General features: G+C 45.1%; 2 protein-coding genes across 3 annotated transcripts in view; both read right to left on the bottom strand.

The window, feature by feature from the left end:
* NFRKB (nuclear factor related to kappaB binding protein) overlaps window positions 1–17445 on the bottom strand; it is a 36632-nt gene extending 19187 nt beyond the window's left edge. Inside the window, exons 1-12 of the mRNA XM_082659195.1 lie at window positions 17358–17445; window positions 16151–16310; window positions 14852–15007; window positions 12558–12759; window positions 4880–5007; window positions 4071–4245; window positions 3469–3570; window positions 2645–2718; window positions 1736–1820; window positions 1194–1374; window positions 510–618; window positions 181–307 (exon numbers count right to left, since the gene is read on the bottom strand). Coding sequence (XP_082515321.1) covers window positions 181–307; window positions 510–618; window positions 1194–1374; window positions 1736–1820; window positions 2645–2718; window positions 3469–3570; window positions 4071–4245; window positions 4880–5007; window positions 12558–12759; window positions 14852–14986 — 1318 coding nt within the window. The 5' untranslated portion in view covers window positions 14987–15007; window positions 16151–16310; window positions 17358–17445. The remainder of the gene's footprint in view (window positions 1–180; window positions 308–509; window positions 619–1193; window positions 1375–1735; window positions 1821–2644; window positions 2719–3468; window positions 3571–4070; window positions 4246–4879; window positions 5008–12557; window positions 12760–14851; window positions 15008–16150; window positions 16311–17357) is intronic.
* Window positions 17446–18482: 1037 nt separating this feature from the next.
* PRDM10 (PR/SET domain 10) overlaps window positions 18483–24017 on the bottom strand; it is an 87736-nt gene continuing 82201 nt past the window's right edge. For both annotated transcript variants that reach the window (XM_082661065.1, XM_082661066.1), the window contains one exon: window positions 18483–21418. In XM_082661065.1, the coding sequence (XP_082517191.1) occupies window positions 21221–21418 (198 nt within the window). In that variant the 3' untranslated portion in view covers window positions 18483–21220. The remainder of the gene's footprint in view (window positions 21419–24017) is intronic.

The following is a 24017-nucleotide window of genomic DNA, read 5'->3' as shown; positions in this document are numbered from 1 at the left end:
CACCCCTGAGCTCCGAGATAACTTCTGTATGTTAATGGTGTATCAGGACAGCAGAGACCTCCAAGGCATGGCATCGCATCATGCAAAGCCACAACGGATGTAGCCAGTAAAGCTGCAGTCTACTACGAGAATTAGACAAAGCGGGGTAAATACCGGGCCCTACAGAACAAAGTACCTTACCACGGCTTTCTCCAGCAAGATACTGCAGGGCTGGTAACACCAACTCTGCCCAGTTGGGGGCCGCAGAGAACCAGCTATTGAGGGAGCTGGCTGGAGATGACTGCCAGTCCAAAACTCGCTCCTCTAGCTGAGGGAGAGTAAAGGCAGAACCCGGTTAGATTTCTATTCCACGCCAGCGATTCCAAGGCTGTGCCAGAACAAACTGGCTATGTCTGTCCAGTCTGCTCAGGTCACAAAGCAAGGCAGCTGTGGAGCTTCGCGGGGAACCCAGAGCTGAAGATTTCTACAATCTGAAACTGCTACACACTTGGCTTTTCCAAAATTCTTACCATAGGAAGGCTAGCCTGCCCCTCCAGCAACAAGATCTCCAAGAGAAGAGAGAAGAAGCTGGAAGATATTTCATTGATTCCAAGGCAAGGCTTGAGGTCTTCGAGAGGCCTAATGAGGGAAGAAAAATATAAGAACCACCGAAAAGGGCTTCCCTGGTGGCCTAGTGGTTTAAGAATCCGCCTGCCAATGCAGGGGACACGGGTTCAAGCCCTGGTCCTGGAAGATCCCACATGCCGTGGAGCAACTAAGCCCGTGCGCCACAGCTACTGAGCCTGCGCTCTAGAGCCCGCGAGCCATAACTACTGAGCCCGTGCGCCACAACTACTGAAGCCTGTGCACTTAGAGCCCGTGCTGCACAACAAGAGAAGCCACTGCAATGAGAAGCCCGCGCACTGCAAGGAAGAGTAGCCCCCGGTCGCCGCAACTAGAGAAAGCCCACGCGCAGCAACAAAGACCTAATGCAGTCAAAAATAAATAAATTAAAAAAAAAAAAGAACCACCGAAACAACCAAGAACACATGCCTAGGTTGCTTTAGGTCCTCCACGCCTCCCAGCCGTCATAAAAAAGCTCAGTGAAAGCCCACACCATACACGTTCCCCAGCAGGGCCCCTGGGACCTAGGGCTCTCAAGAAGCACCAGCTCTGGGGACAGCCCTGAGCCATGACCCCCGCTGCTCACTTACTCCTCCTTGATAGCGGGTATGGCCAGGGGAGACGGTGCCTGTGAGAGGGGTGGGAGACCTTCAGTACCGCTTAGGGGTTCCGCCAGATCCTCTGCCTCTGATTTGATCAGTTTTATTTTCTTCTTCTTCCTTTCCTCTTTTTCCTTAACCTTTTTTTTAAGGACAGCCAAGTCATATAGTGCTGGGGAAAAAAAGTAACTCAAGTCATAGAACTGCATTTTCTACATCAGGAAATGAGGAGTCTTATCTGTATATTATTTTCCCAAGGCCCACCAGCAAAAGAAAGAAAAGTCTCAGTAATAAGACATATAGTTTCGTTTGATTTTTTTTTTTAAAACAAACTAATGAGTGCTTTAAAGAGTCAATGATCCATTGTACTGATTTTATATTCACTCTCCACCTACAAATCCATAAGAGGCAATAACGACATAAAGGCTATCAGCAAGAAGGATGCTGTGGTTTCCTTTCCTTTTGCAATACGTAGAGAGGCCTGTGTAATCTAACACCACAGTCAATGGCCACCTACAGAGGACGTCACTTACCTGCTAGAGAGCCCTTCCTGCCGGCATTTACTCGAGTCATGATGTCATTGAGAGTCAGGTCCCCCGTCAAAAGGTCTGGGTGATCCTAGACGTGATATTCAGAGATTTGTTATGGAGGTCCAAAAGAGGAGCTAAAACTGCTGATTTTCCCAATTTACAGATAAAACTAGATGTTACGTGTACTTGAGGAAATTGTGTTGAATTTAAAACGTACAGAGATAAAAACTATTGCTCTTCATAATGGGGCAGGGGAGAACTGAGTTCCAATCCTTCATGTGTGGCATTTAGTTTATAAAGCTCTTTTGCGTTCCTTATCTTATATGCTCTTCAAACAGTCTTGCTAAGTGGTATTTTACAAAGACTGAAAACGGGATTCAGAGAAGTTAAGGGATTTGCCCGACATCATAGTAAGTGGACAAGAGAGAGACAGAACTCGGTTCTAACCCCAACATAAGACTCATCCCATCTCACCACTCTGCCTTGATGAACTGACTTTCCTTCCTCCACCATGATCTCTGGCTCAGTGTTACCTCCATTTGGTGGAGCGAAGGAACAGAAACGTAAAACCTGGGAAAAGCACAGGCTCTGACGCTTGGCTCTGCCACTTACTGGCCGTTGGGCGTCAGACAAGCTCCCTGGCCTCTCCAAGCCCTGCTAAACGGACGAAAGGATTCACACAGCAGTGTCGTCCTAAAGACTGGATCAGACACGGCGGTAAGCGTGCCTTACAAAGTCAAAGCATCTGTCTTCTCCACACATCTTCAGTGTTACTGGGCCTCCCATGCTGCTCCTGTCCCCTAACAAGGATAAGGAAAGGGGACTAATAACGTAGTGACTCCCTGTATCATCCCAGGATAGCTGATCCGGGGAATCAGACTGAAAACCTACTGACCACCCCTCCGATCTTACTGGTTGGTGTTTCCGCTTCTCATGGTGCTTCTTCAGCATTATCTTCAGGTCACTGTCCCCCAGTTCTATTTTATCTGAGAGAAAAGGAACCAAACCACATGGACGGTCATTCACTTCCACAATGCTCAAATTCACATCTTTCTGGTCACTGGCAATGTTTGAAAGTAAGATATTTTCTGAGCTTCCCTCCTGACCTGTGTAGTTCAAGTACCAACAATCTTGAAACAGTCACAGGCTCAACTCTGCAGCTTTTCTGTACACTCGTCAATAACGACCTCGGTACTCAGCTGCTCCTAAAACACCTAGAAGCTTCTGAACATTCTTCTTTGACTCCTATCCCAACTAAAAATAGTCTCTAATTTCACAGACATGCCAAGAAACTGCTGTGCCTCTGGTTACCCCTTTTCTATTATTGAATTATCCCTTAGTATTATTTTGGGGGTTTTTTTTGGTTGTTGTTTTTGTTTGTTTGGGGGCTGTGCTGGGCAGCATGTGGGATCTTAGTTCCCCAACCAGGGACCGAACCCGAGACCCTGCAGTGGAAGCGTGGAGTCTTAACCACTGGACCGCCAGGGAAATCCTGATACTGTTATTTTAAGATTCTGCTTTCTTGAGGCCAAAATGCCAGCTGGTCAGCTCCTAAGAGAAACTTTCAAAACAAAGGACAGAAGGCCAGCTGGCCTACCTACCTGCGGAGAAGTGGAGCTACACGAAAGCTTCCCCAGGTCTCCTCATTCTAAGGAACACCGCTCTGCTTTCCTGGCAGGCAGAACCCAGTCTCCCACCCCGAGGTAGTCCTCAGATCCACGCCGAGCCCCACTCACCTGCAGTCTTCATGTCCGTGGTGGAAAGCGTGGGCACCACCCTGAGGGGCACTGCAGGGCTAGGAGAGCGCGCTGGAGAGCTCGGGAGCCACGAGCTGAGATCTGCAAAAGAAAAGTTTTCTCGTAAATCCAACCTGCCTGTGGACTCCAGCAGGGGAGACAGGGTAAGTGGCTCTCTGGGCTCAAGAAGGCTAAGCCAACAAGAGGGAGGCCAGGCTCCACCACTGCTTCCTGACCCTTCCCCAGACGGACTGCAGACTTGAGTCAGCGTAACGGCTCTTCCGGGAGGAGAGACTTCAACAGTGGCGGGTCACACTGCAGAGGTCACAGTCACTATTACTCTCCTGCGGGGACAGTGGTTCTCTCGAGCAGCCGACTGGACCAGAGCACCTGCCGGGAGGGCCCCGCGTGTGCCTGAGCGTCAAGGGTGGCGAGGTGTGCAGTCACAGCCACCCAACGGCTCTGAGCGTCACCACGCGCCCAGAAAAACCACAGGGATGGCTTCCTCATGGGGAAATGGCTACCACGGCCTCCAACCAGAGAAGCAGCTGCAGGTGCAGACCGATGAGATACAGATGGTGCGGGGCACGGAGGACACATACCCTCCTCGTCCGATGACAGGGCCGAGTCCCCACACTCCTCCTTCACTTCCCGCAGGACCTTCAGGTAGCGCTGCTGGGTGCGCCACTCCCGCTCCTCGGGGGTGCGGGATGGTGAGGGGCGCTTCTGCCGGGAGGGGAGGGTGGGACCGCTTCGCCGGGCCATCTCCAGGAGATCCTGGGAGAGATCGGATGGGATGGGGGCACGGCCTCAGCCACAGCTTGTCCTGACACGCTCCCCGAGTCTACGCTTTCTTCTCTTCTTTGTTAGCAAGCTCAGTTCCTTCCTTCCAAATAAAAGGGGCCTGTGCTGATTGTGATGGAAAATCCCCAATCTGAGTGCTGTGCTGCTCCATCGAGAATGAACACTTACACCAGACCCCGAAGTATCTCCAAACCGAAGCTTAAAGAACCAATAAGAGCCAGAACTACTCTGCCCCAAAGCATCCCAAGGCTGGTCCAGACCCAGAGCCGCTGAGCCTGGCACCCATCAGGCACCCGAACGTGAACCTGAGTGCAAGCTGCTTCTCCTGCACGACCCACCATGGATCTGAAAGCTGCCTCTTTTTCTGGGTAAATACAGAAGCTACAATATTTCATCAATTTTAAGATGTATCCTTCTTTTGTTCCTGTTCTAACGTATCTGAAATCAGGATGCATCTTAAAACGTATCATGAGAAGGAAGGATGCACTTGGTCGTGTCGGGGCTTGATGGGCAGCTTCCTTCCTCAGTGGTATCTTTTGTTCTTGCCCCTGATCCGCCCCTTTGGGTCACCAGGTGTGAGTCCCACGCAGCTCCCAGGGGCACTTACGCTCCGCGAGGCCAGGATCTGCTTCAGCAGCCGGTGGAAGTACTGCTGCTGGGAGCTCAGGTAGCGTTTGTACTGCGACCGGAAGCACAGCTGCCTATACTTGACCACCTCGGGGTTGAAGTGTCCGTCTGCAAAGAACAGGCACAGCCATGCATATCTGTCAGCCACCCATCAGCGAGGGCTGGAGAGGCGGCCAGCTTTGCACTGATGGGAGGATAGTGGGGAAAGGGGAGCCTACGGTCCAAGGGGAGAGACAGAAAGCGTGTAAGCCAGTACTCGACTCTCTGACGTGCTGCCAGGAAACCAACCTAAAACAACCAAAGAGAGCGAAGAGTGACATCAGGAAAAGAGCCCCTAAGGAAGGCGACATGAAATGAGGCCCGATCACAGCAACTGTGGGAAGACGCTAACAACTGATAAACACAGGTAAGTTTTACGGATGTGCATCATACGTATTGGTTATCAACTTTTCTATATGTTTAAAAAATTTATTGGGAGGAAAATTAAGCAAGTAGGAATTTTTAAAATAAAAATAGGGAAAAGGCAGAAGGAACAGCATGTGCTAAGGCAGGCCCTGAAGCAAGGAAGAATGTGCCCACTCCAACCCCTGAAGAAATGTTGGTGTGAGGAAAGCAGAGGGACTTAGCTGAGGAGGGGCCGAGATGACCTGTGAAACTGGGCAGACGTCACACCACACAGAAACCACAGCACAGTCTGGACCTTATCCTGAGTGTAGTGGAAATCAGCTGAAGGGTTTAAAGCAGGAGAATAACACGGCCGAGAGCAAAAGAGGAAGAAGAAAACCACTGCAGTGATTGAGGAGAGGGACGACAGTGGCCCGGTCGGACCTCTCCCTCCATACCCAGGGTAGAGCCAAGGGGCCAGGAGGCCCAGGGCCCTTCCTTGTGGGTCCCACGTATCTCGGCCTCATCCTCCACCAGGCTCCCTTTTGCTCACTCCGCCGCAGCCCACGCTGTTTGCTGAAGTACCGTACTTTTCGCAAAGCCTTTGTCCTTCAAGTCCCCTCTGCCTTTTCACAAAGGCTTTGTCCTTCAAGTCCCCTCTGCCTGCAAGGCTTCCTACTAACACCCAGTACTTCACGGCTTGCTCGTCGCACCTTCACTGAGTCTCTGTCCAATGCACCTCCACAGAGAAGCCCTGCCCAACTACCACCTCTGAACCAGATCCTTCCTGTCACTTCCAGTCCCATTACCCTTCCTCACTCTTTATAGTGCATGATACCAACAAACACTTGCTTGTCTATTACCTTGTTTTCCCCTAGTAGAATGTAAGGTCATGACTGTATCTCCAGAACCTTGAAGAATGGCTGGCACATATTAGCTGATGAGTGAGCAGTGGTTATGTGAACGGCAGTAGAAAGACTTCAGATATATTTCGAGGGAGAAAGATTAGACCTGCTGTTCGTTTGGATGCTGGGGCAGGAAGGCGAGCATGGTACCTAGATCACTGGACACGAGCAACTCATACCGTTGTGGGAGCCGCGATGACAGAGGTCCGTTTTGGAATATTAGATTTGAGCAGGCTGCTACAAAGTGAACTAAGGGGAAAGATGGAAAAGCTAACCTCAGAAGGCTAAAATGAGGCATTGAAGTAAGTACACGGCGTTTCTTTTTTTTTTTTTTTTAATTCCAACCACTTTAATGATATTCCGAGGTAACGAATAACAGCAAACACTTAGAAAAGGACCTGACATGGAACTGTCACCATATAAGGAGGGCCGTGCATATATTAACTCACTTCATCTTCACAACCACCCCACCAAGAAGGTACTACTGCATCCTCATTTTACTGAAGAGCCCGAAGCATGGAGAAACTAAATACCTTGCGCAAGGTTACACAGCTAATAAAAGGGGAAATCGGGTCTGAACCCAGGCAGTCCAGCTCCAGAGCCGCTCCTAGCCACCGCATTACGCTGCCTGTTGCAGAGAAATAAGGAATTTGACCTTCAAGAAAAGAGGCAAGAGTTCAATGCTACTGATGCTGATATATAGAAATTGGATGAAAATTCTACTTCTTTGCCTCTGTACTTCTCCAAAGTTACCTTCCTTCAGTCTTTAGTTTCCCTCACCAAGATAGCCAAATGCTCTATTAAAATAACATTTTGAGGGCTTCCCTGGTGGTGCAGTGGTTGAGGTCCGCCTGCCGATGCAGGGGACACGGGTTCGTGCCCCAGTCCGGGGGGATCCCACGTGCCGCAGAGCGGCTGGGCCCATGGGCCATGGACGCTGGGCCTGACCGTCCGGAGCCTATGCTCTGCAGTGGGAGAGGCCACAGCGGTGAGAGGCCCGCGTAACGCAAAAAAAAAAAAAAAAAAATTCAAGGGACTTCCTGGTGGCGCAGTGGTTAAGAATCCGCCTGCCAGTGCAGGGGACATGGGTTCAAGCCCTGATCCGGGAAGATCCCACATGCCACGGAGCAGCTAAGCCTGTGCACCACGCTACTGAGCCTGCGCACTAGAGCCCGTGAGCCACAACTACTGAGCCCTCGTGCCACAACTACTGAAGCCCACGTGCCTAGAGCCCATGCTCTGCCACAAGACAAGCCACCACAATGAGAAGCCCATGCACTGCAACGAAGAGTAGCCCCTGCTCGCTGCAACTAGAGAAAGCCCATGTGCAGCAATGAAGACCCAATGCAGCCAAAAATAAATAAATTAAATAAATTTATTTTAAAAAATAAATAACATTTTGAGTACATCAACTTAAAGAAAATATATTATTAAAATTAAACTGCTTTTACTATTCTTTTTTTTGTTTGTTTGTTTTTGTTTTTGTTTTTGTTTTGCGGTACGCGGGCCTCTCACTGTTGTGGCCTCTCCCGTTGCGGAGCACAGGCTCCGGACGCGCAGGCTCAGCGGCCATGGCTCACGGGCCCAGCCGCTCCGCGGCATGTGGGATCTTCCCGGACCGGGGCACGAACCTGTGTCCCCTGCATCGGCAGGCGGACTCTCAACCACTGCGCCACCAGGGAAGCCCGCTTTTACTATTCTTAATGTGGGTACTGGAAATTTTTTTTTTTTTTTTTTCTAAGGTACACGGGCCTCTCACTGCTGTGGCCTCTCCCATTGCGGAGCACAGGCTCCGGACGCGCAGGCTCAGCAGCCATGGCTCACGGGCCCAGCCGCTCCGCGGCACGTGGGATCTTCCCGGACCAGGGGCACGAACCCGCATCCCCTGCTTCGGCAGGTGGACTCTCAACCACTGCGCCACCAGGGAAGCCCCGGTACTGGAAATTTTTTAATTGAACGTGTGGCTCACGTAACATTTCTATTGGCGGCGCTGGGCCAGAGAGCAGCGGCAAGAGAGACTGCAGCACCAGGAGAAGTCGGTAAACCGGGGGCAACAGAGCCTGGTAGGCTGTGAATTTTATTCCAAGTGAAGGCAATTGGTAAACACTCTGAAAAGCAAAGTTTTGAGATGCTCACGCTGGTGGCTGTGTGGAGATGGTGGCTAGAGCAGCCCTGGTGAGAGCCCCCAGAGAAGAGCTGGTGGGTGAGAGCAGGCAGGCGGGGAGGGAGAGGGGGCCTAACGGCAGGAGCAGAGGCAGGAATAGCGAGCGGATGAGGGCTCAGCAGAGAGAGGGGTGCAGGGAGGGCGTCTGAGGCACAGGAGAAAGCCAGGACGGGGAGGGCCACAGCTGCAAAGCGGGGGAGTCTCACGATGGAGATCAAGGCATCAAATGCTACAGACGGGTTAAGGAGAGAACAGAAAAGCCACATGCTGTTTGCAAATTACACATTCACTGAAAAGAAATGGAGCAGAGGAAGAAGCAAGCACTGAAACAACTAGCAAAATAGGAATACGGACCACCCATTAGATAACAATATGTCACTGTTAAATTTTATACTGAAACACAGAATTTAAGTACAGAATTTAAATTAAATACAGTATTTTCTATATTTCTGAATTTGATCAGTTCTGGTTACTTAAGAGAATGTTCCTGTTCTTCAAAGATGAATGCTGAAAAACCAGGAGTCTTAGGTCTGCAATACTCTCAAGTGGTTCAGCAAAAATAAAAATAGTGGTAGTAGGTACAATATTGACAAGAAAAAATGTGGCAAAATATTCATAGCTGGTGAACCTGGTAAGGAGTATGCGGGTGTCAACTATAAACTCTTGTAACTTTCCTGTAGGTTTAGAAAGTCGAAGGTGTTGGCAGGCATAGGGAACAGCCACCAGCGGACGGCGCCTGTGGATGCCTTTCAGGAAGTTCGGAGAAAAGGGAAAATGACAGAAGACAATGAAGGGGACAGATGGTTAAGGACTCTTTTAGTGTGAGACCCATGACCACATCTACAGGCTGAAAAAGGAGTGGAGTAAGTACACATGGTAGAACGGTTCACTGAGAAACGAGGTCCTGGAGGACGTAAAACATGAGAGGATCAAGAGCAGAGGTTAATCTTAAACAGACGGAAAATATCCTTCCTCCGAGACAAGCAAAAGTAGGTCAGGAGGAAAACGACTACAGTGTGCTGGGGGGAGGCTGGAAGTGGGAAGCTGAAGCTCATGACGACTCTTTCCTGGAGGAAACAGAAGTCAAGGCAGCTCGACAAGCACTTGGAACTCATGGAAAAGGTGAGTTTTTAAAACAGAACCAGAAAAGATAAGCAAAAATAAAAGCACACTGAAAGCAATGCCAGCTCAGTCAAGACACATAACCACAATAACCGTGGTAACGCAACTGTCCTCATCACTGCGGGACCTGAAACATGACACCAGACATCGCAGAACTCCTGTCTTGCATTCCTCGTTTGCATCCTTACCTGACCATCACATTGTTTTGGAAGGAAACATGCCAGCGTTACACACAGTCCCTGATACGGCCTCTACTACCAACCAGGCCTACCAGCTTATCCCACCTGAGACCCTGGCTTCAGCGACATAAAACACTGGCCAACCAGAAGGGAAATCCTCCTTAATGATCCACCAAAGGAGGGAATGCTCATTTTAAACCTTAAGATAATGCGGTCTGAAATGATAAGCTTATTCCCTCCAGTCTTTTTGCAGCTGTCAAGCTGTCCAGTTTCACAAACTCAAGATGTGCTATCTTTCAGGGCCTCCAGCCAAAGCAAAGTCACCCCAGAAAGTGGGAAGGGAAGAAGCATCCTCTCCTCCTCTCCACTGGACAGAGAGCAAACTGTGACTGAAGAGTGGCCCCAAACCATTCTGGAATCCCCAATGTAACGACCGGTTCAGGCAAGGGTCAGTGGATGCTAAAACCGCTGGGTAAAACAAATGCTTTTGGAAAATGAGATTATCACATGGTCCCTAAATATCACCCTACAGATTGCTTCTTAATTACAGGGGGAAAAAGGTGCCCTTACAGTCAGTAGCTCTGGCAGATACCACAGAGCCAAGTGATCAAAAGCCTCCCTACCAACAATCCAAGACTGACATCACATATCCCCTGAGTGGAGGCATGAGAAAGAAATGACATTTCCCATCTTCTTTCTCGGCAAAATGTTTAACCCAAAACTAATTATGACGAAGCAAGACGACAACTTCCCAGAAAGCAAGACATTTTACAATTCAAGTGTCCTGGGCTCTTCACAAGTGTATTTTGAAAGACAAGGAAAAAAAGGCAGAGGGCCCTAGATTCAGGGAGCTGAGAGACAGAAGATCCCAACACAACACATGAATCTTGAGTGGATCCTGGATTTAAAAGCCAACTATTTAAAAGTCAACTGAGTGGTGCTGGGAAAACTGGACAGCTACATGTAAAAGTATGAAATTAGAACACTCCCTAACACCATACACAAAAATAAACTCAAAATGGATTAAAGACCTAAATGTAAGGCCAGACACTATCAAACTCTTACAGGAAAACATAGGCAGAACACTCTATGACATAAATCACAGCAAGATCCTTTCTGACCCACCTCCTAGAGAAACTGAAATAAAAACAAAAATAAACAAATGGGACGCAATGAAACTTAAAAGCTTTTGCACAGCAAATGAAACCATAAACAAGATGAAAAGACAACCCTCAGAATGGGAGAAAATATTTGCAAATGAAGCAACTGACAAAGGATTAATCTCCAAAATTTACAAGCAGCTCATGCAGGTCAATAACAAAAAAGCAAACAACCCAATCCAAAAATGGGCAGAAGACCTAAATAGACATTTCTCCAAAGAAGATATACAGATTGCCAACAAACACATGAAAGAATGCTCAACATCATTAATCATTAGAGAAATGCAAATCAAAACTACAATGAGATATCATCTCACACCGGTCAGAACGGCCATCATCAAAAAATCTAGAAACAATAAATGCTGGAGAGGGTGTGGAGAAAAGGGAACACTCTTGCACTGCTGGTGGGGATGTGAATTGGTACAGCCACTATGGAGAACAGTATAGAGGTTCCTTAAAAAACTACAAATAGAACTACCATATGACCCAGCAATCCCACTACTGGGCATATACCCTGAGAAAACCATAATTCAAAGAGTCATGTACCAAAATGTTCATTGCAGCTCTACTTACAATAGCCAGGACATGGAAACAACCTAAGAGCCCATCGTCGGATGAATGGATGAAGATGTGACACATATATACAATGGAATATTACCCAGCCATAAAAAGAAACGAAATTGAGCTATTTGTAATGAGGTGGATAGACCTAGAGTCTGTCATACAGAGTGAAGTAAGTCAGAAACAGAAAGACAAATACTGTATGCTAACACATATATATGGAATTTAAGAAAAAAAAAATGTCATGAAGAACCCAGGGGTAAGACAGGAATAAAGACACAGACTTACTAGAGAACGGACTTGAGGATATGGGGAGGGGGAAGGGTGAGCTGTGACAAAGCGAGAGAGAGGCATGGACATATATACACTACCAAACATAAGGTAGACAGCTAGTGGGAAGCAGCCGCATAGCACAGGGAGATCAGCTCGGTGCTTTGTGACCACCTGGAGGGGTGGGATAGGGAAGGTGGGAGGGAGACGCAAGAGGGAGGAGATATGGGAACATATGTATATGTATAACTGATTCATTTTGTTATAAAGCAGAAACTAACACACCATTGTAAAGCAATTATACTCCAATAAAGATGTTAAAAATAAATAAATAAATAAAGGCCAACTGACATTGGGAACAACTGAGAAAATCTGAATATGGGACATTCTAGGCTATTACTTGTTCAATGTAAAGTTTCTTGGGGGTGAATTTAAGACTGTGATTATGTGGAAGGATGTCTTTGCTAAGAGATACATACACACTGAGGTGCTTGGTGGTAAAGTGTCAGGTTTTCTGCAGAAAAAATACGTGTATGTGCATCACACACACATACATCCATGTGATAAACCAAATGGTAAACTGTTTTTAATAATTTTTGAAGACTAGTCATAATGGGTGCCTCTAAGATGCTAATAATGTTTTACTTCTCGATCTGGGTGGTGGTTACACAGCTGAGTTCATATAACACATCAATGAGCATTACAATTATGATTTATATGTTTCCTATGTAAGTTAAAAATTTTTATTAAAAAAAAAAAAAAAGAACGGCCTAGGCAGCAAAGTGTTGCATGAAAGTACTTGGAGTCAGTGTCTATACATAAAAATAGAATAAAACGAAGAAAGGAGTACGCACAGAAGTGGGTGTGTTCCCACCCTCCAGTCCTCTCAAAACAAGAATGCTGAGCTACACACCTCGGAAAAGCTTCTGGGCGATGTGCAGAGGGTTTCCGAAGCGGAAGTTCTCCCCACGGAACAGGGCGAGGATGAGCTCATCCTGCTGCTCAGTACTGTCCTCAGGAAAGCGGGGCAGAAACTGCTGGAGGTGCTCGCGCTGCGAGGCGCTCAGTACTTCCTGCCACGTTGAGAAGCTGACTACGTCAAAGAAGATCTCAGGCTGGGAGAATCAGGAAAAGCAGGAGGAAAAGTGAGCAAGAAAAAAAATGAAGTTTTTAAGTTTTTGTGCATAAGTGGATAACACATGCATAACATAAAATCTACCATTTTGTCCATTTTTGAGTGTATGGTTCAGTGGCATTAAGTACAATCACAAAGTTGTGCAAAAATCACCGTCATCCAAGTTTTTACATTTTTTAAACAAAAATTCCTCTGATCTTTACTCAATTCTCAAAACTTGAGAGGTCAGGGCCTCTCAAGTTTTTACATTTTTTAAACAAAAATTCCTCTGATCTTTACTCAATTCTCAAAACTTGAGAGGTCAGGGCCTCTCAAGTTTTGGGCCTGGTGGCACAGTGCTTAGGAATCCGCCTGAAAATGCAGGGGACACGGGTTTGAGCCCTGGCCCGGGAAGATCCCACATGTTGCGGAGCAACTAAGCCCGCACGCCACAACTACTGAGCCTGCACTCTAGAGCCTGCAAGCCACAACTACTGAGCCCGCGTGCCTAGAGCCCATGCTCCACAACAAGAGAAGCCACCGCAATGAGAAGCCCACACTCCATAAGGAAGAGCAGCTCCCGCTCGCCACAGCTAGAGAAAGCCCACGCACAGCAACAAACACCGAACGCAGCCAAAAATAAAATAAACAAATAAATAAACTTAAAAAAAAAAAAAAAAAAACTTGAGAGATCTGTTGGGAATTCCCTGATGGTCCAGTGGTTAGGACTTCACTGCCGGGGCTCAAGTTCAGTCCCTGGTCGGGGAACTAAGATCCCACGTGCTACAAGACAACTAAGCCCACGTGCTGCAACTACTGAGCCTGCTCGTTCTAGAGCCCGTGCACCACAACAAAAGAGCCTGCATGCTAAAACAAAGGTCCTGCGTGCCACCACTAAGACCCGATGCAGCCAAATAAATAAATATTTTTAAAAATAAATAAATGAAATAAAAAAAGAGTTCAGGCAACGTCTGGCTAGCTCAACAACAGGGAAGGAAAGGGAAGCAGCAGACAGCAGAGAGAGGAGCAAGGGACCTATAAGCATGTCAAGTACTTGTGACCTTATCCTAAGGACAATGGGGAGCCACCGAAGGGTTTAAGCAGGAGAGAACCCAGAAATCAGCCACCTGCCAGGCGTCTCAGCAAGCAGGCACCAAAGCTCCTCTGGCTCCCTGGCCAAGATCTCCCCCTGCAAACCTGTTTCTGCATACCACTTGATTCCTGGCAGCTCAGTTTCTGGCATAAAGTAGGTATTTCAATAAAACAAGTGTTTGCTGGCTGAATGAATGACATGAAGAGGTTTACTTGAAAGAGCATGCAAAGAAAACATGAATGGGAAAGATAATACACCAAGTTCAGTACCTGTTACTTAGGGTAGGAGAGGGAATAAGGGCAAAATGGTGGCTTTAATTTTATCTACAATTTTTGACACATTATGAAAGAAAAATCTGAACCAAATAGAACTAAATGAAATTATCTCCCCAAACTGAATGATGCACAGATGTTCGCCATACGATACTCTACGCCTGTCCATATGTTTGAACTATGGCAAAATAAACAAGATGATAAACACGTTTCAGCATACCTAGTGCCTTGCACATAATAAGCGCTAAATAAATGCCACCATAACAATCATGATGACTGCCTGTGAAAAGTGGTCAAAAGCACACTATTAATGCTATCCCAGGGAAGGTACTATTAACTGACTAGCAAGTTGGTTACCTTATGGACAGAGATAATATGTTTGCGTTTTGTTTCATGATTCACAACATGGGTAAACATTCTAATGTAAAGATATACACAATTCTGCCCTTAAATATAAAACTTTTGCTAACTGCTGAAAATTATCTTGTCAAATATGGCTTATGTCATTATAGAGTTACATGTTACTAAACATGCAGAATGTAGCTTATACTTTCTTCCTTAATCACACTATTAAACAGACTTAAACTTAAAAATAAAAAAAGATCACTCTGGTTGCAATGTAGAAAATCAGAAAGAAGGGAGCACAAAAGACTGAAAACTTGCAGAGTGTGGAAAAGGCTGAGAGGAACTGCTAGAAAGAAAAAGATGGTGCCACTGTCACTACTCACATCCTCCAGAAGGTCCTCGGGCAGACTAACCCTAGTGCCCCCCAGGAGGCAGTCCTCCATGATCCGCGTGCCGTGGCCATCTCCACACGGACCCAGCTCCAAGGGATCCGTCAGCATATGGTCCAAGGAATCCATTGCTTATGTTCCACGGGTAGCCTAGACAAATAAATGCAGTCAGACCTCGAGACAGAAAGGCAGAAGTCCCAGGGATCTGTTGATACTAACGCTCTTTCACAAAATATTCTGGCCCAGAAAATATTCAATCTCAAATCTATTCTGCCTTATCCATACACCCTAACGACAGCTAAACAGCTCTTCTCCCTCCCTTCCACCATTGCATCCTCATCTGAATTTCAGATCTTAGCCAGTAGGTCTCTCATTACTCAGAATACTTCTACAGTGACTCCCCAATTTATAGAATTTCTTACACCTCCATTTTACACAGGAGCACAATGAGACTCAAAGACTAAATAACTAGATCACGGTCCATAATTTAGACTTCCCAGGCCAATAATCTCTCACTCCAATATAATTTATTTTTTTTTTTTAGCTGTTGTTCCTTCACAAAAGAAATTTCACTGAAAATCCACAGAGTAGTAAAATTCAGACCGTAACACTAAGTTATTTAATGAGGGCCTGTTAAGTGCCAGGCCTTTCATACACCTGATTTAATTCTTGTAAGTGTGCAAGACAGGGTTATTACATCTATTCCACAGATACTAAAACCTAGGATCAAAATAGATAAGCAACTTGCCCAACCCCAGAGGTAGGACTGAAACTCAAGTCTGCATGACTACAAACCCATGTTCTTAACACTACATACAATACCTCCTGGATAAACTCTCGGTTTAAATCAGGAAAAGCAAGCATCTTAATATGACTTTATCAGTCTGCATAAACTCTGTAGGATCCAAGCACCTGACCAGGACAGCCAGCAAAGTCAGCGGCCAACCCACTTTAGTTGGTCCAGCTGATACTTATAACCATGTAGATGAAATGCTATTTTTCTCCTTCCTGCAACAAATAAACACTGCTGGCTACCTTTAGAAAAGTACATAGGAAAACTTTTTCAGAGAGCATCTCATAAGGCTGATGGCTGGAATCAGGTGCACAGCTGAAGCCACAGTTAACAGGGCCACAGGGAGGCTGAATTCAACCACTCCACAAACATTTGCTAAAACCATTCTCTCTCTCTGATTTCTACCAAATAGAAAGGAGAAAAAAAAAAAACAACAACAGATTTAACAGATAAAACACCAAACTCCTAGCCTCATCTCAGTGACTTTGGGCAAATCTTACCTCACAGGCTGTCAATTTCCTTATCTATATAAGATGAAGGAGAGCTGGACCCGGTCCTCTCTACTGTTATTTCCAATCCTGGAATCCTGCAATGAATAACCTCCAGGTGGATGCCTTTATATAACTTCACGTAGTCATGTAATGACTTCTCATCCTGAAACTCTCAAATGATAAAGAGTAGACTTGTAATACTACTACTAAAATAAGCACGTTTGCACTAATTATTTCAAGTTACCTGGAAGAGATGTCAGATCTACGTAAAGGTACAGTGGAAAGATTAGTGTTCAAAGCAGCTGCGTTGTCACCAAGCAACTGTGTCCCATCACCCTTCAGCACATGATGAACTACCGCATCCTGAACACCCCTGGTGCCTAAATAACTGACTGCAGGTAAGAAAGCACATGGCATTTGCATTTAACAAAACTTTTAAAAAGAAAAGAAGTGTAGATGCAACCTGATGCTCAGAATAAAGTCCTCTTTATAGCCAGAACTGGCACAGAAGAGGGTAAGAGCTGCAAAGCCAGTGTTTTACCTGACTCTCAGGAGGATCACCTGTTTCACAACTTGCTCACAAGTTTCTTCAATTAGCTTCACTTCAATTAGTGAAGCTAGTTTGTTCAATAAGCTTCACTTCAATTCACTTCAATTAGTGAACGTGTAGCTAAATTTAATCTATTCGAGTGGCAACCTGTGCCCTGCTACTATTCTGAAGAGGATCTCAAAATACAAAAAGCAGGCAGCTTCCAAAGGGCTGAAAACCGGAAGCCAAGGACTTCTAAGTCTTGCGGCGTCCTGGACCAAAGAGGTCCGTCTTTACTAGACCGGGACAGGCCTCTCCCAACGGCCTTTCCTCTGCACCTGGGATAACCTTCCCTCCTGGACCCTCCCCAACTCAGAAGCCAAACCCCAGACTCCTTCCGGAGCAACCGCCGGCTCCAAACTGCAAACCCCTCCCTAGCCGGCCTCTCACAAGCCCGAGGCCCGGGTCCCGCCCCGCTAAACCGCACCTCCGCGCCCACAGCCCCTCCCCCAACACCGTGCCTAACTCTAACCCCCACCCACCCGGGCCACCCGCCTCCCGACACGCCCGCTCCCCTGTCCCGTGCCCACAGGAGCAGCGACCCTCGAAGGCCCAGACTCTCGCTCGCTCCCTCCCTCCGCTCCCCGGCAACACTTTAACCCTTTCACCGCCCCGGCCCGGCCTTACCAGCGCCGCGGGCGCTGGTCTCCGAACCCGCTGCGCTTCTCGGCCCGCGGGTTCCCTGACGCGCTCGCTCCCGCAAGGCGTCTCGGTGCGCGCACGCTCCGGGCTCGGGCGGCGGAAGGGGCGGGGGCTTGGGGGCGGGGCCTGAGCTTCATGGGGCGGGGCCTGGAAGTGCCGGGGGCGGGGAGGGGCGGGGCTCGCGGGGCCTAACCTAGAGAGGCGTGAGCTCGCGGGGCTGGGCCTTGGGATGCAGTTTGCTGGCATCTCGTTGGTCTCACCTGGCTTAGAAGCTTCCGGAGGGTGGTGTCGCTAGTCACCTGGCCGCGAATTGAGGCTCCCGAGCCCATGAGTGAGTGAATGCCGTTTTACTAGCTAACGTTTGCATATCTCATAGCCTGCTCCAGGCACTAGGCTGAGCACTTTCCATCGTTGTCTTTGTACCACAGCTGTGTGCACTATTAGTTCCCATTTTGCGATTTCTCGAGTTTCGTTGAGGAGAACGCGAAACAGAGCCTGTGCCCTGCAACCCACCCGGGCGTGGCCCCACTTCTCTCTCCCATCTCTCTCCGGTCCCTGGACCCTCGACGTCCGGAAAGACAGTACACACATCGAAGAAACACATTTTCTTAATCAAACTCGATTAATCTTCCTCTCGTTAAGAATCTAGGCCGCTTTCTTCTTATAAACTAGGTTTTACTTAGAACCAATTCAAACTTCTCTCACAGCTACTTCCAACCCGTCGTGCAGAGAGCATCCTCAGTTCTCTCCACTAAATGGAAACATGTCAGTCAAGCTGGTGTTCCTCCCTGGTTGGCAAATAGTGGTTTCCAAATAAAGCCAATCGCTCTTCCCGAGCTGGCTGAGTGCCTGCCCCTAGTTCCTGTTAGATTGTTGGGAGGGGTCTCGAATTAGAAACCACCAAGTAAAAGGGGAGGGGAACATCATTCCATATTACCATCCATAAATTCCCTGACCTTATGTCTCTGACCACACCAGAGTGAACCAAAGAGTCAAAACAATGTAAGTTGTATTATTTTTTAAAAAAGTAATGATCTCAGAAGCTCTTGTACACATACAAACAGAAAGATGTTTATTAAAAAAAATATTTATTAATTTTTACACCTGCTGAGTAGCACAAGACTATTAACACTATAACTCACTGAATGTACAGTAAATGTTCACATTTAAATAACAGGATAGGGTCAACATTTTCAACCTGTGGGTCAGCTTCAGCATCTCATGAAGTGCTTTTTAGCCCTACATATCTTAAGAGTTTTTTGAAAGGATAATTCCAAATCAGAAAACAGTTCCAGAAGATCAAAACAATAGGTTTCTCCGGAATAACAGGAATTTTACAGGATGAAATATCTGTTTATGTGGGCACAAATGAAACAGTAAAAATGTAAAATCTCTATGTAACCTACTCCAAAATGCTCACACTGCACTGATCCAAGTCTACAGTGCCAGTGCGTCTTAGGCGAGGCCACAGTATAAACATTGGCTACAGACATTTTTTCCAAATTGGGTCTTCAGATGGCTTATAATCTGCCATCTCTTCAAATCCAAGTCCTTTTGAAAAGCCATTACCTTAGAATAAATACACAGAATACCTGATCTTAAAGCAATGTTGTTTGGCTTGACTGCCACACCTGCATCTCTGGTTGATAATATACAAATCAGTTTTAGAGTCGTATTCCACATAAGGACAAAAAAACAAAAGGGAAAAAAAAGAACTGAGATGGGAAAGAAACAGAGGTCCTTCCGCAATCCTTTTTCTCTTCTGTGTATTTTAAAACTTGAAATAACTGGCATAAAATGAACATTCCGTTCAGTGATAGTTTTCCATTTTAATCAGTAAGTTATTCCTGAGGGGAGGGAGGAATACCTTGCTGGTTCAAATTAAAAAGGAACCAACAGGACCAAATTTAAGTTATAAAAACTAAACTGGACCTTTGGGAAAGTCTAATATGCTTTACCTAGCAAGTCTCTCCAGACTGGACACTAGGATCTTTATAATCATCACATTGTAGGACTTTGGGACTCAAAAATCTCTATATTGTGACACTGAGTCAATATTTTCTATTGAAAACATCAGCATTACCTCTGTTACCAAAGATATAGAGTCCATTTTCATTTTCTACACAATTACCAAGTAACTCTCAAGTTCTCTTAGTGCCTAAATTGTCAGGGATAACTAAATGAATGAGGTCTCAATAATAAAGTGCAAAGTCTACATATTAGTAAAGTTACTTCACAGAATTGTTTACTTTTCAAAAAGGTATCTTTACCATAAAGAAGCTACTATACTTCTTAATTTATAGAACCAGTTTTTACCCAGAAATGTCAATAAAATAAATTACTTAACTTCATTTGAAACTGAAGGTAGGTCTTTCTGTTCTGGAATGATAAATTCTACCATGCCATAATTATTCTAAAAATGTATTAGTATGTCACAAAAAGTTGTTAAACTACATACTGATTTCTGCAGTGTTTTATGTGCACAACTGGAATGTACAGTAAAAAGAAGGGAAATATTTTCCCCATTGAATTCATAGCTAATAAGACTCCCAAACAGGAACAATGATAAGAAAAGCTATCACTGAGGCAGTTTTTCTCCCTCTCCCAACTGACAATGTAATATTAAGATTGGATTCCTTCCAGATCCCTTATAATTACTCTAACGTATTATAAATGGTCCCCACATTTTTATTTTTCCCCTAGGTGTGAAGTTAGTCATCTTACCAAAAGGTCCAGATGAATTGCAATACATTTAAAGTTGAAAGTGTTAAGCAATAAGGAGGACCACCTTTCCATCCAACCTGAAAGAATGTTCATTTTAAGACAGCATTAGAAGTACTAAAATACACTGCATGCTGTGAGCGAGGGTTGCAGGTACACCTAGTACAAGCAAGGATTCACCCTTTACCAATGAGTGGTAAATGGATCCTGAAAGGCAGGACAAGGTCTCAGTGCTTTTTACGCTCTATATAGTTGTTTTAGTATCATTTTCTTGCTACTGTCATCTCCAATATCTCCTTCTTCATACAAGTACAACCAGAGAATGGGAGGCCAACCTGTAACCTGGGGGTCTAAATTCTCTTGACACCAAGCATCCTTTTCTTGTACAGGGAGTCCACAGTTGTGGAGTAATAAAGTAATCTATCAGAACATGAGGTTCTGGCCTAGTCCACTGAGGGCCAGGGTCTGTGGAAAGCACTACCAATAGCCCAACAACGGTTTTCCAAAAAAGGCAAGTTTTTAAAAAATCAGCAATAAGAAAAATTTAGGTAACAGTTTTTCCTTCAGACCATCACTGATGAAACCTTTGCTTCATCATTTTAATTTTCATATTCAATGGGCTCCCTTTGTTAAGTTACTGAGAATGCAAACTCACAAGATGAAGCAGTTGTGACCTAACACACGCCCATAAAATGCACCTTCGCCTTTGGTGCCATGGCTTGGAATCAACAAGTCCAGTGGCCATGGACTTGGCATATCCTTTATCCACCTTTGGTACAAACACAATACACTGCTTAATATTTCCACAAAGGAAAAGTAAGGCTTATCTATGGGTTAAAAAACCAACTCAAGAGCAAGGCAAGGTTTCTCTGTCTTGAAATCTACTTTCCCCTGAAAGATCTCCATTCCTTGGCAGAAACTCCTAGGGTTTGAAGAGTCCATTTGGTAAAGATGACCTTGATAAAATAAGCCCCAGTGTATGTATAAGCGTCAAAACTGTGACTTCCAAACTCTTGAGTGATAGATCTTAAAAAAGAGTTCTAAGTGTCAGAAGCTTCCAGATGTTCCAGACATATGAATAAGAAAAGACATGATGTGACTGTTTGATTCTGGCTCAAGGATGGAAGTTAAGGTTTAGTGATGTGCACTTCGCTGCTCCCATTCCCGTTGGTGGTGGTTGTAATGATGTACTGGGTGGGCTGTTGGCTGGTGGTCTGGGGGTCCAAGTCACCATGTGCAGTTGGCTGAACCTGGACTCCACCAGTGAGAGCAGAAGCTTGCTTTTCCTCCAATTCTGATTGACTTTCTGATAGCACATAATGACCCTAGAGGGGGAAGAAAAAGATCTTTAGAAATCTGAGGGCTAAAGTGGGGGGTAGAGTTATGGGGGCACGGTGGGGAGAAGGAATATGCAAAGAAATGTTACATGGGGAACCAAACTAGGTGCCTATGGGAGATGCTTTGCCTAATTCCTTTAGAGAAGTAGACTACAGAGGTAACTTAAGGGAGCACCTTGGTCATACCAAATGATACAGTGAGGAACTTCAGGGACAGAAATTTGCATCATGATGGTAACCTACCTGGCAAAGGAAACGTGCTATGGTATTGTCCCTGAGAATTTAGAAATTCAAAAAATAAGGTGACTATCTGTCAATTAATGTTTAAGATTAATACAAAATGGATCAAAGGAGAGATATTTAAATTCTCCTTAAAGAGGCAGAATGATGCCCAAGTCAAGATCAGTGGTTCCCAGACTTCAGAATTTCAAAGACCAGCAAAATTGAAGTAAGAATAAATGTTCCCAAATTTTATTTTGCCAAGTAAAATCATTTTTTAAATGCTACTGTCAAATGAGGGACATTTTAACACTCAAAAGCATAGGAAGAACACAATCTTAGAATAAAAGTCTTTTGCACTGAATAAATTTAACTTTATGAAAACATACGTTGTCTTAATTTTTCTTCATTTTCCCTCTGATCATGAAAAAAACATATCCATAGACCTGCAGCTAACTCTGTCCCTACATTAACATTTTTAAAGAAAGAATGTGTCTGTAAGAGGGAGAATTGGTCAGCTACACAGGCTGAGAAAAAAAGAAGTCACAGAGGAAGACTCTGGCAGCATCCTTTCCAAGCACTGTCCAGGGAGCAAGCCACAGCCAAATACCCATTTGATTTATCGAGGGCCATATGTTCTGAGTCCACACTCATCAAGCCACTCTTTGATCAGGATTTGGTTTCCTGTGTGGGTCCTTCTCTAGCAGGAAGGAGCTGGTTCTCAACCAAGGGTCCATGGACACCTAGGCCGTTCACAGGTAGGCTTCAGAGAATCTATAAACAAAACTGTACGTCAAATTTGTATGTATACTGTGGCAGATGGAAGGGAACATCCTTGGCTATATAATCGGTTTCCCAAGTGGGTTCCTGGCCAAGAAAAGGTAGAGTCAGTGAGTCCCCACAAAGAGCAAAAAATTTCACTGATCATGCCAATGAGACTATTCCATTTTATATTAGTTATTGTTTCCATTGACAATAGTGTTACTCTGGATTTATACATCTCTCCTAAGTCTAGTTAATGTGAATTCATGTGCTGAGAAATGGGTGAGCTCTCAGTGTGCTTTGAAAAATAAATAAATAAATCCAGTTTCTGAGGCCACTAGACTACCCTGCTACTCTTTGAGGCCTCTTGGGAAATAGTCTTCCCCTGGGAACATCTCAATATCCCTAGTCACTTAAGAGTATTTTTCTTAATTTACACACTCTGTCTTCCAGAGGCAGGCCAGAAGAAACCAGTGAAGATAAAAACAGAGGTAGCAGATATAATCAACATTGACAACATTGGCAGGCCAGAGGAAACCAGTGAAGATAAAAACAGAGGTAGCAGATATAATCAACATGGACTCGTTTCAACACTGAAACCAGTGAAGATAAAAACAGAGGTAGCAGATATAATCAATATTGGCAGGCCAGAAGAAACCAGTGAAGATAAAAACAGAGGTAGCAGATATAATCAACATTGAGGACCAATAGTCACAAAGACTCATATACTTTCTAAGAAGCACATTAAAAAGATGATTATCTACATGTATATATATGTATATGGATCTAGGAGGTTCATTATAGTTATTAATTGAATAGATCTTTATTGAGCATTTGCTATAGCCCAGCCTCCTGTGCAACAGCACTGAAGATAAAGAGATAAAGACAAAGACCTAGGTTTCAAGGAATTAATTGCCTGCTGGGAAAAGATAGTAAACCAATAATTAAAATAAACTGTGCTACCCCTATGTTCATAGCAGCACTATTCACAATAACCAAGACATGGAAACAACCTAAATGTCCATAGACAGAGGAATGGATGGAGAAGATATGGTACATATATACAATGGAATACTACTCAGCCATAAAAAAGAATGAAATAATGCCATTTGCAGCAACATGGATGCAACTAGAGATTATCATACTAAGTAAGTCAGAAAGAGAAAGACAAATAGCATATGATATCACTTACATGTGGAATCTAAAATATGGCACAAACGAACCTATCTACAAAACAGAAACAGACTGACAGATGTAGAGAACAGACTTGTGGTTGCCAAGGGGGCTGGGGAGGGAGAGAGACAGACTGAGAGTTTGGGGTTAGCAGATGCAAACTATCACATTTAGAATGGAGAAACAACAAGGTTCTTCTGTATAGCACAGGGAACTATATCTAACCTCCTGGGATAAACCGTAACAGAAAAGAATATTTTAAAATATACAGAAGTTTTTAATGTAAAAAAGAATGTATATATACGTAAAATTTAGTCACTTTGCTGTATAGCTGAGATTGGCACACCATTGTATATCAACTACACTTCAAAGAAAAAAGTAAAAAAGAAATAAAATTTAAAAAAAATATAAACTGTGCTATAATATAGCACCA

This window comes from Grampus griseus (genome assembly GCF_964374135.1).
Source record: "Grampus griseus genome assembly, chromosome: 8".
In the NCBI taxonomy this organism is placed as follows: Eukaryota; Metazoa; Chordata; class Mammalia; order Artiodactyla; family Delphinidae; genus Grampus; species Grampus griseus.
The sequence above is the reverse complement of the archived record's forward strand: the minus strand, read 5'-3'. Positions and strand labels throughout refer to the sequence as shown.